A 12,183-nucleotide genomic window follows, 5' to 3' on the forward strand; every position below is an offset into this window, starting at 1 on the left:
CACTGGCCAGATGGCTGCCTTATCTGAGTTCATCATCTTAATCCTTTCTTGGGGATTCTGTTGTCTTTTCTGAATGTCAAATACAGTAATATGTAGAACTTTTAATTGCTTTTGAAATGTACTGATATTTGGCCGTGACCTCAGACCCACTTTGCATTTAGTTGTATCACTTTTTCCAACTTCTCTGTCTTCTCCCTCCAGGCCACCTGTATGCGTACACTCTGTCGATGAGACCCACGCTTTGTATTTCTAACTATCAGCAATGGTATCCAGACTTTGCTGTTTATGTTGTGTCTCTGGGCTCCTCTTCAGCCTTTAGTTGCTTTCTTCCTGTCAGCTTTGAATATTTGAGGTCACCAGGCAAGTGAATGAAGCTGGATAAATGGGGCAATATTATTAACTTGTATAAAAGGAAACTTTCCACACAAGTCCCTAAGAGCTCTCCAGAAATGCCCGATCTCTTCCTAATGTCAGCATTTCTACTTTTGGTTTTTATTTTAAAAACTAAAAGGAGTACATTTTATTTATTTTTTTTTTTTTTAGTGAAAGCTTTTAATCTAAACCCTCCTTTTGCTCATGAGAAGAAGGCCTAGAGAGGCTGAGGTCTGCTTGGAGGCAGACCAAGCCCTTGGACCTCACGCTGGAACTGGCCCAGGCCACGTGCTTTCAGCTCAGCCTGGAAGTTATACTGCCACAGTCACATGTTCTCCTTTACATTCCTCATACAGTTGTTATTAATTTAGAAGAGCCTGAGGTTTAAAAACCAGCCAGCACTTTCCATTTAAAAATTTTAGGTATACATTTTCTCATAAAAACTGTTTCTCTGAAATTAGAAATCATCTGTAAGTTTAAACCAGGCCCACCCCAGCCTTTGGTCAGAATGGCTTGGTGTTTGGATGTGTTCTTGCTCCATCAGCATCTTTCACACACGGGTCTGGGAGCACTGGCCTCACACGCTGGCAACAAGCTCACTGATATGTGGGCTGGTCCTTTAAAAGTTGTGACACAACTTTGTCCCCACAAGACCTCATTTGAGGGAGCTTATTTTGTTCAGCCCTTCAAGTACCTGTGGCCTCAGGAAGGCCCCATCCTCTGAAGCCCATAGGTTCTGCCCACAACAGTTCCAGTCTTGTCCCTTGTCTTGCAGGGGGAGGGGGGCTGTCTGATTGGCTGCTAGACCAAGCATTTCTCAGATGAAGCTGCACCTCACTGTCCTTCCATGAGGCTTAGGGTGGCCCTCAGGGCAGGGTGTAGGTTTGGATTTGGGACGTGGCAGGGCTTACATCTGATTTCAGCATCAGCCCAGGTGTCTGTTTCTATAGCAAGAGCTGTAAGAAGAGGGAAAGAAAATATGTCTTTCAAAAGCTGTCCCTTGTGGAACTTGAAATCTCACTGTGGAGCCTACTTTAAGTCTCTGTCATATCACCCCAACCCCACAATCTGTTCTTATAAGAACAAACAAAAAAGTTTTCCAAGAACTGAAGACAGAGCCACTCATTACTCTGTTATAAACATTCTGTTTGGATTCCTGCAAAGCTTTGTTGTTCTAATGACCTACAAGTCAAGTCTAATACTGGAGGTTCCCAGGGCCCACTACAAATAACAGAAAGAAGCAGACAGTTCCAAAACTATTACATGGGGTCGGGGGGAGCCAACCCCTAGAAATTTGTGAAATTCTACTTCATTTTCGTTTAAGAGAGAATACTTTCAACTCTAAAACAGTACATGATCTCATCATGAAGCTGAGCTCTAGCAGAGCATGCTTTCTGAAAACCTATTACCCAGAATTCCCAGACACCATGCCTGGTGAGACCCGTAGGTCACTAGGAGAGCTCAGGTAGCCCCACGCTGGCTGTGCAGGAGCTGTCTGCATGCAGTTACCAGTTTGCGGGCCAAGGCCATTCAGCAGCAAGTGTGAAGGTAGGGTGGAAGTACCCACTGTTGGAGCGGCAAGCCCACGGACCTCAGTTTGAAAGGCTTTTGGGCCAAATGTTAAAGCTCTGAAGAAAAGTATTTGCTTTACAATAAGAAACCTGGCATGTAGCACCTCACTTCAGTCATCAGGATCAGCATCACCTTCACGAGGCAGCTGGCCAGCATGTGTGGCCAGCCTCCGCAAGCTGTCCAGGTCACGAGACAAGACAGAGGAAGTATGTTGGCCAAATGCTGCAGGGCCCTGGGTAGACAAGCCAGGAAAATCAGAATGCAGTCATGTAACTTGTTAACACTGGGTGGTTGTCAGTGTGGAATCCAGGAGGCTGTGTGGCAGTAGAGATCTAGAACAGGCAGGGCTGATGAGCACAGAAGCCACGAGCGGATGGCCACGGCCAGGATGCCATGATGCCTAGATGAGAAAGTGGCACGCCTGATAATTAAGATTTTCAGGGAATGCAAGACACACCCCACAGATTTCTCTGTTTCTTCTCCCCACAGGAAAAGTACCCAGAAGCTGTGCAGCTCTCAGAGGGGGCCTCCTCCAGCTGCATGGGCATTAGGAACCCCAGTCAACCTGGGTGAGTGCACAGGCCCCACCAAGTCCCTCCCCAACCCAGACAGTTCTTTCCTGTTAAAAACGATTATAAATAGTAGAAAACAAATGTAAACCACCTAACTGACATCTTGAGATGTGTCTGTGGAGTTATAACAGATAGCAGCGATGGCAGGAGAGCACCAGGGGGAGCTTGCTGGGTGAGGGAGGAGGGGAACGTGGGAACTGTAAACACAAATGGGATCTATGAGGAAAAGTCCAGCAGGTGCTGGTCTCACTGCTGGAGTCCTTAGGGAGGGGAAGCCAAGGAGGGGAGGCCAGAGGGGTGGAGTTCTATTTTCATCGACTTATTTCAAGAAAGGTGGGGAGTCTGCAAGTACTGAGTGAGGGGAGAAGTCACCCAGGTCCCCTTCCGCCCACTGTGGGTACCTTTATGTGCATGTGGGCAGGATGTGCTTCTGTGACCTGCGCCTACAGATGTTTCGTTCCAAGCCTTAAAATGGTGTGGTTATGTAAGCCTCTGGAACATGCCTTGTTATTCAACATTATTTCCAAAATTCACCTGTGGTGGTGCCTATAGCTGTAGCTAATTCATTTTCACTGCTTACACTCCATTAGGTGAATATATGTATTTCTGCATTCTTCAAGTCTTGGGCCTTTGGGTTATCATTATCTTCCACTATTTCTAACATTCCTGTTTATGTCCTTGGGCACACGAGTACACAGGCTTCTCTTAAGCATATACTTAGAAATGAAATTCCTGGGTCATAGGGCAGATTCAGCTATCACTGCCAAATTCCTTTTAAAGTAGTTTATCAATTCGTATTTCCCACCAGTAATCTTTTAAGTTCTCGTTGCTGGATATCCTGTACTTCACTTGTACGGTCACATTAACATGTAGTGGGCACAAAACAGTAACTCCCTGTGGTCATTTTCCTGTATGTTAATGATGCTGAATATCTTCTCATGTTTAACTGGCCATACTCCCTGTTCACTTGTGGGTCTTTAAGATCAAGGGAGTCTGAACACAGCCTTGGGGAAGGGCAGCAACTCCAAGGGTGACTGGGAAGACAGCAGCATTCCTGCCCATGTAGGCATCCTCTCCTCTAGAGAGAGTCAAATGCTGCATACAGTTTAGTCTGGTTTTTAAAGCACTCAGCAATGATCTTACCTCTTTCAGATTTGAACTAGTCATTGTTTGGAGGATACAAATAGATGAAGAAGGGAAGGTTTTGCCAAAGCTGGATCTTCTCACCAAAGTGCCGTTGCGAGGTAAAGATGTTCTGGTGATTTCTCACTGTGTTCAACACAAACACCTGCTCATTTCATCTGGTTTTATATGGCAAGAATCAAAAGTAAAAAATCTCACTCATGTACTTTTAAAATAGGTTTTCAAAATATTTTTTTGTCCATAATCCCTCAAAAAGCACATGGAAGTGGGGTTGCCCCTGTAAGGCCCCCCCAGGCTGTGAGGGCCTGATGTCTCTGCCTCAGCAACCGGGGAGGGGCCTGGGTCAAGGTGATTCAGTTGTCCTGGCTTCTCTTCAGTGCAGCCAGTTGAGAATGAGGGAAGTGTCTTGGTGAAGTGTCTTACCCGGTTTATTTTCTTTACAGCCCTGGAACTGGACAAGAACAGAGTCATAGAAACTGCTCCTCTCAGCTTCCGAACCCTACTGGGCGTGCTGGGCATTGAAGCCACTCTAGAAAGCCTGATTAAATCATTTTGCGCAGAGGAAAGCAGCTAATTCCCAAACAGTGAACAACTACACGTAGGAGTAAGATGCTGCACCTGGAGGTGTGTGATTTTATTGAATATAAACATTTGCTCTTTTCCACTTAGAAACCTTACCTTTAGAACATGTTTATGCAATTATGGCACATTATATATAAGTTGTCAGGACATGAAAAATAAATACAGTTATTTAAATTCAAAATACCAAACAAGTGACACATATAGTGTATTTTTAAAAGTAAACTCAACATCCGAGAAAGTACATAAGTGGCTATCCATCCTGGGATATGGGGAGCCACCATGCCCCTACCTTGGTATGAATCTAAGGGCAGAGGCGGCACCATCTCAAAGGCTGGCCCTCCTCCTACCATCCACCACTGAAGGACTCCTGGAGGGCTTACCAGTGCAGCCTCATTCTTTTACATTCCTCAGACACCCCAGGGGAGCCACACCACCCTCCTCACCTCCTGGCTCTAGAAGCAGCACTGGAGGCTTTCACAGCACCTCTCAGCAGCAAGTCCTCCGACATTCACTCTTCATGGTCTTTCACAAAAAAGTAGAGTGGTTAACATTAACAAATGCAATAAGACAGCAAACACGGCATTGTCCCTTCACACAGGGCCTTAGCCCCCCGGCCCCTCTGCACAGAAGAAACAGTGTCTTCATTAAAGTCCCCCAGAGTCCTAAGTGCTGCACTGACCTGAGTCGCCAGTTTAAAGTAGAATGGGTGAAAACACTGTTTCCATCAAATGAAAGCCTCAGGGAAGGGGCTGAGGTGGAGTGTGAGAAGTGCAAAGGGTTGAGTCAAGACCCTCTAGCAAGACATACTCATCTTTAATTTTTTTCCCTCAAATAGAGGGTGATTGTTTTCAGACTGTTCACTCCAGTCAGAATAGGCAACAGGAGGCTGCCCAGCCTACCTCCTTGAGGGGCTGGGGTTTCAGAGCTCCACACACAAGAGATTCAGGATCCCCTGCATACCCTGGTGCTGGGCAAGACCATCCTCACCCCAGGCCAGCAACAAGGAACAACCTCAGGCCAAAACAACTCTGGCAGCTACCTACTTCCATACACTCTGGAGCCTGCAACTTGACCATGAGAACAGGGCTCCATGCACACCCCTATGTGTGGAATCTCCAAAGCCCTGTACCCAGCATCCCACATGAATGAGAGGCATGTGTTATTTGAGTATCTTTTTGAACCTCTGAGTGAAGAAGTAAGAAGTAAATGGTAGGACAGGACTGAAGAATAAATTCTAGAAGAGCTGGCTTGATTCAAATAAGCATAATTCTCAATTTATCACAAAATTCCCCACAAAAATTATAATCAGCAAAATATTCTCATTTTTTGTATAGTATTTTCATACAATCTCATGGTTTCACTATTATATTACAATAAGCCTTCATTAGTCCCTCAAAATGATGATATAAATAATCTATACAACCTACCATAGAATAAAAAACTGAAGCCAAGATTCCCAACAGTTTTCATAGCAGCTGGGCACGCTTTTGTGACCCCAACAAGAACCCTCTTGGTGCCAGCCAGGCGTCGCTCGTCATGCAGAAGCAGGGCTGTGGGCAGCCCCGATGGGGAGGTGGTCCAGAATTACTCAAGGCCACCAACACCACACATCTTAGTGAAACCCGAATCAGGATGCTGGCCCTGGCAGAAGTAGCTGAGGTTTCCCAAACATCCAAAAATGTCAGAACACAGAACTGGCAGACGCACAGGCACCCCACGACACCCACCCTGGGCATAGCAGCTCAGAGTTACAGCTCTGCTTTCAGCTTCCACAGCAGCAATTTCAGGTGGGAAAGGATACCTTGTTTCCCCTAAAGTTAAAGATAAAATCATTCAACACAAAATAGAAAGTCAGTGCTCGCATGAGTGGTGTCTACCCCTGCCCTGAGTCCCACGCTCCCTGCTGACCCTGAGCAGAGCAGTGGGTCCAGCACCTCCACACGGACTGTGAGTCCGCTGCTCAGAACTGACGTCCACATCAGCAACTCAGTGCTCTCCACAGCAGGGAACTACTAAACCTGCGCTGACACACGGCTTGTGTTGGAAGAGTGACCAGGTAACTCAGCTGGGAACGTTCCAGTAGTATCTGTGTTTTCTTCAAAGTCCAACTGTAAGGTGTATGTGACAATTCAAGTTTTCTATGTTAGGATTCTGGTGGTAGGAGATCCAAACCTGGGGTCTTATAAGGCTTTTTAGAGATTAGATGTGAACCCTGGGTGGAAAGGGAGAACTGCCCAGGGGGGCCTCCAGGGACACAGCACACTGCTGGGCTCATGTCCAACATTCCTTGTCCTGGAAGCTGTCTCTAATAGGGCATTCCATGTCTCCTAGAGGCAGTCCCACCTGAACAGGGCTTGAAAAGCAAAAACATTCACAGCCAGAAGTCACCCTACACAACAGAAAATAGCTCTATCATTCAAACTTCACATTCTGTGTTCAAGTTTCAAAGCCACTACAAGAAAAAAGGTTAGACCTTATGGAGAACTAACGTGCAATCTTCGCTTTCCTTGAACCTTGTCGACATCACGGTGGCATCTTTGGCATGTACGGTCTTTAAATAGTAGTTGACTATCTTGCTATCCAGTTTATACTGATGAGGAATGCTCTCGTAGGGCTTGAGGTCCAGGTCCAGCACAGACACAGAGAAGGCAAACCTAGATCTCGATGAAGGGACAACAGGCCTTTGATCGGAGCTGGAAGCAAAAGAGCAATTTCAGAATACACAAACCTCCCGAATCCTTTCAACTCAGCTCACAAAGAGCACCCGTTCTGTGCATCTATATGCATTCCATCTCTATCTGTGCCATCTGTATGCCTCATGCTTGAAGCTTCTGCAAGAGAGGCACCTACTGTGATACCTACCAGCACACCAGATAAGAAAGGGTTAAAGTGCAGAAAGATGGAAAAGCAATTAAGTAGACTATGCAACTGATATTCCCCATATCCCAGTAGTATAAACAAAGGCTAAAAATGTTACTTATCATGAGCCAAGTATTACAAAACCTGAGAAAAAGAAAGTAGATCTAGCCATACAACAGCCAAATGCATAAAATGTTAAGAACAGACTTCTCTTTACGTATCTTTTCCCATGTCTGGTGAGAAACTCTTGCTCCTCTATGCTTTTTCACATTAGGAAAGAGAGGTCTGGTTTCATGTTTTATTCTCAAATTGTGTCTGTAATGTTTTCTACTTTGTTTCTTAGGGTTTGGCTTTGTGGTTTTTCTAAATATTGGAATAGTTGTATGCTTATAACAAAATATAAACAATTACTTGTACTTAAAACCCTTGATGCGAAGAGCTGACTCACTGGGAAAAAACCCTGATGCTGGAAAAGATTGAGGGCAGAAGGAGAAGGGGACAACAGGATGAGATGGCTGAATAGCATCACCAACTCAATGGACATGAATTTGAGCAAATTCCAGGAGATAGTGAAGGACCAGGAAGCCTGGCATGCTGCAGTCCATAGGGTCACCAAGAGTCAGACATGACTTAGAACAACAGCAACAACCAAAACACTTGCAGGCTAGTTCTGAGTTTTGTACTAACATTTCTGTATATACCACTTAGCTCTCAAAGTGCTCTCAGTGTGCATCCAGATGATTGGTTAAATACATTATACAAGCTTGGTTTAGCCCGAGAGAGAAGTATTAAGGAGTTCTGGTTTCTCCATGCATACTATTCTAGATTTAGACATTATTAAAAACAAATAAATAAAATACCAATTTCTAAAGGTCCTGCCTGGGAGAGGGAAGGCAGATAAAAACATTCCTATCTAATAACCTAATTAAGGCCTAGACTCTCATTCAATTCCTGCTCAGAAATACTGTTTATAAGAAAAATGAATCCCTGGCTCAGTTGCTGGGGTCTTAGCTACTCCCTCTGAACAGCAGAGAACATGTATACAAATTAAGGTCTTGCTTCTGAGTCTCACTCTCAGGGCCTGAAACCCAAGCTTCATGCACCTGGGCTAGGACAGTGAACATCTCTGGCCCTCACCAGGGCTGCACATTTTATAGGAAACCACACATCACATCAGAACCAACACCTGACAAGATGACGTGGATCAAGAAAGGAATCCATCACACAGAGTCTGGTGACAGCATGGTGCAGGCCACTCCTGAGGAGCCTACTGGTCAGCCTCAAGCTCCCAGTGAGCCCAGATCTGAGTCTTCTGATAACTAAAATGCTTCTCTACCCTGTGGATGACACAGGTACCCACATGGTTCAGAAGTTTCTGGACAAACATCCTCACTCCTCTCCAAACATGTCCATTTCTGTTGACCAGCTGTGGTCAAGGGTGTCAGGACTTCTGGCCCCCACCCCATCACATTTCTGTATCCTGACTATATCCTTCCTTCAGGAAGGGTGATAGATAGTAACATTTGTGTGCTTTTCTCTCACCTAACAACACTAGTTTAATCCAAATGGATTCCTGCTAAGCACTGGGAGCATTTTCTTAGGGGATAATGAGAGATTTCAACTAAACAACTTTTTTTTTTTAAACAACTCTTTTAAAAAATATTTCAGTTATGCCCTATAAATGTCCCTCCGTGTTTCCTATCAGAAAGTGGACAATCCTATGCCTGCCAAGAAGCAGGACTCTTAGGAATGTTTAGTTCAAAAGCATCAAAAAACCGAGTGGCTGGCAGCCAGTTACAAGGTCACCTCGACCCAGGAACACCCATCAGAAGATTATGGAACATTCCACAAAACCGTGTGTGGGGTTTGGCACCCTGAAGATTAATGCTATCAATGAGAGAATTTAATCAGGTTCATCCTGAATTCCTAGGCAGAGATAGGATTGGATAATGATGCCCTGGGAGAGATGCTGCAAAGAGGAAACAGAACAATGGAATGTTGTTTTAAAGGCTTTGAAATGACTATAAAGGTTGGCACATCAGGACCTGGAAAAAGGAAGGAAAATAAGGCCTAGAGTAACCTACAGCTTCTTGGGCCTCTGAGCCATGATGGAAACTTGGGGTTTTCTTTGACAGAAAAGTATTTGCACCACAACATCTAAACTGCTTCTAAAGTCCTTGAGATATTTTCTTAGAAAACAGTAGTAATCTTGAATTTAATAGAACAAGCTTTTAAAATTATTCTCAAAAATGTCTTTTTGACTTGTTACAATCTTCTAAAGAGCAAGAGTTAATAATCCCCATTGTATTAAGTAGGCCTTGGAAATTGGCCTTTGTTTATAGACATGATCCTTCAAGGGCCTCTCTCTTGCCAAGCCACAGAATCTTACTAGACCAAGGACATGTGACATAGCGGAAGGTGCCTCACCTTGCATCCTGCAGACAAGGAGAGAGTGCAATCATGATGGAGCAGTCCTTTGCAGTCATGGCAACCCGGTACTGCTGAACCTGCAGGGAAGGAGAAGTCAGTTCCATGGCACCCCCACACATACCTTTCCCAACTGGAGAGGTCCGGGAACTGGTCCCAGATCAGGGGTGGGTTAGGAAGACCCAGGCCCAAAGGGCTCCTTAGAGGCCATTCCCGCCCTCTGACCTCTCACTGTAGGCAGTGTATGGACCCTGATTCCAGAGACCTAGGACTTCAGCAAGAAATCAGTCCACCTTGTAAGAAGAAGCAGTAGCCACACTGACAGCAGCGAGTATCTCCCTGGGCCTTTGTTGCTGCACGTGGGCTTTCTCTAGTTGCAAACAGCAGAGGCTACTCTCTAGTTGCAGTGCAGACTTCAGTAGTTGCAGCACAGGGGCTCATTAGTTGTGGCTTGTGAGTCCTAGAGCATGCAGGCTTTAGAAACTGGCACGTAGGCTCAGTAGTTGGAAGTCTCGGGCACTAGATCATGGGTTTAGTTGCTCCGTGGCAGGTGGAATCTTCCTGGACCAAGGATCGAACCCATGCTCTCTGCATTAGCAGGAGGATTCTTATCCACTGCGCCACCAGGAAAGTCTCATTTGAAGTTTTTAGACTGCACAGCTCTCACTTTTACAGAAATAAACTAGTTACAAAAAAGTGGGCCCTACACATTATCACTAGCCTCAACATCTGTGTGATGGCAGATCATAACTTCTTGTCTCCCTTTCAGTCATTTCCTTCAATGAAACACATCAAGAGGACTGCCCTGAGACAACATTCAAGCTTCATTCCACAAGGCAGGAATGTGTGGGAAAGAGGGGAGAACCCCAAGTGTGGGTTACACAAGTGTGGCCCCAAGTGTGGCCTGCAAAAATCTTTACAGTAGGAGGAAAAAGAAGCTCTTCTCCTAATACTCATTTAGCTAAGAAATCAAGTATTTTACAATATATACACACAAAAATCCAGTCTAAAACAATTACAGAGATAAATATTAAAAACAAAATATAAAATATTACATCCTAATCTGCAAGACTTAAAACATAAAAGCCATGAAAGACAAAGACATCTGAATACCTAAAAATAAAAAGCTTTTTTTGATATAGTTATAATCCAAATATAGAAACTTGAATAGGAGAAAATATCTGCAGCATATAATAATCAACATCAAGAATATATACAAGATCTCCCTAGTGGTTCAGTGGTTAAGAATCCACTGTCCAATGCAGGAGGTTTGATCCCTGGTCGGGGAACTAAGAGCCCACATGCTGAGGGTCAGCTACTGAGCCTGTACCCTCTGGAACCTGCCTATCACAAGTAGAGAGCCCATGAACCATGATGAAGACATCTGTGCTGCAACTAAGACCCTACACAGCCAAGATACATTTAAAATATATATATAAAGTGCTACTATTCACAATACCTAAGACATGGAAACAACCTGAAAGTCCATTGACAGATGAATGGATAAAGATGTGGTACATATATACAGTGGAATACTACTCAGTCATAAAAAAGAACGAATGAAATAATTCCATTTGCAGCAACATGGATCCAACTAGAGATTATCATACTAAGTCAAGTAGATCAGAAGGAGACAAATACCATATGGTTTATTACTTAACACATGGAGTCTAAAATATGACAAAAATTTATCTATAAAAAACAGATTCACAGACATACTGAAGAGACTTGCTGTTGCTAAAGGAGTGGGGGTTAGGGGAAGGATGGACTGACAGTTTGGGATTAGCAGATGCAAACTATTTTTAGAGAATGGATAAACAACAATGTATATCACAGAGAACTATATTCAATATCCTTAATAAGCCATAATGGAAAGAATATGAAAAAGAACCTATATACATTTATAACTGAATCACTTTGCTGTATAGCAGAAATTAACACTATATAAATCAATACTTCAATAAAATTTTTTAAAAATATATGAAATGCTAGATCAATATGTAAAAAGAAAACTAATCAAAAAAGTATGGACCAAAGAAATTGACAAGATAAAAAATAGCCAATACATAGATAAGATGTTCAAATGTACTACTAATCAAGGAAATGCAAATTATAACTGTGAAAATTTTTGCTTTCATCACAAAAGTGTCTTTTATTTATATATATATATGAAAGGTCTAGACTTTCACTTCAAGCAATGCTGGAGTATAATCAGGGCCAACCCAACTGCTGAAGTAGAAAAAGCTAAACAAAATATCAAAAACACCTGCTTGAAGTCAGAGGTCACAAGACCAGTGAGAACTGCTTAACCATGGGGAGGACAAAGACCTTTTCTGCCTAGGGAGTGAATGACAATTCTGGAAGGCCAGCCAAGAGACACTTTAACCTTCAGGGCCATGGACAGGAACCATGATGAATCCCTGCTCTGGGTTAGTATCCAAATGTTGCAGCTTTAGACAGGGTGAGCCAGAAGTCAACAGGCCTTACCAGGAACTGCAACTCTGCTTCAAAGAGAACAGTCACCAAAGCTGGATTAAGATGGCCCCAGCCTGCTAATGCTTCCCAGGTCCCTGACAGAAGCAAACCTAAAATTCTCTCTAGAAGAAGATAACATCCTAGGCCTCAGATTATCTCTAAACTAATTATACAAATACAG

The 12,183-nt window shown here is 43.8% G+C and overlaps 2 protein-coding genes across 3 annotated transcripts in view; one reads left to right on the forward strand and one right to left on the reverse strand.

The window, feature by feature from the left end:
* The window catches only part of CENPP (centromere protein P), a 235,314-nt gene extending 231,074 nt beyond the window's left edge, over window positions 1-4,240 (forward strand). The window contains exons 6-8 of the mRNA XM_070794303.1: window positions 2,434-2,513; window positions 3,669-3,760; window positions 4,103-4,240. Of these exons, the coding sequence (XP_070650404.1) occupies window positions 2,434-2,513; window positions 3,669-3,760; window positions 4,103-4,233 (303 nt within the window). The 3' untranslated portion in view covers window positions 4,234-4,240. The remainder of the gene's footprint in view (window positions 1-2,433; window positions 2,514-3,668; window positions 3,761-4,102) is intronic.
* Window positions 4,241-4,264: 24 nt separating this feature from the next.
* Window positions 4,265-12,183, reverse strand: part of IPPK (inositol-pentakisphosphate 2-kinase) — a 59,397-nt gene continuing 51,478 nt past the window's right edge. For both annotated transcript variants that reach the window (XM_070794302.1, XM_070794301.1), the window contains 2 exons: window positions 9,528-9,607; window positions 4,265-6,934 (listed from right to left, as the gene is read on the reverse strand). In XM_070794302.1, the coding sequence (XP_070650403.1) occupies window positions 6,709-6,934; window positions 9,528-9,607 (306 nt within the window). In that variant the 3' untranslated portion in view covers window positions 4,265-6,708. The remainder of the gene's footprint in view (window positions 6,935-9,527; window positions 9,608-12,183) is intronic.

Source organism: Bos indicus, chromosome 8 (assembly GCF_029378745.1).
Source record: "Bos indicus isolate NIAB-ARS_2022 breed Sahiwal x Tharparkar chromosome 8, NIAB-ARS_B.indTharparkar_mat_pri_1.0, whole genome shotgun sequence".
In the NCBI taxonomy this organism is placed as follows: domain Eukaryota; kingdom Metazoa; phylum Chordata; class Mammalia; order Artiodactyla; family Bovidae; genus Bos; species Bos indicus.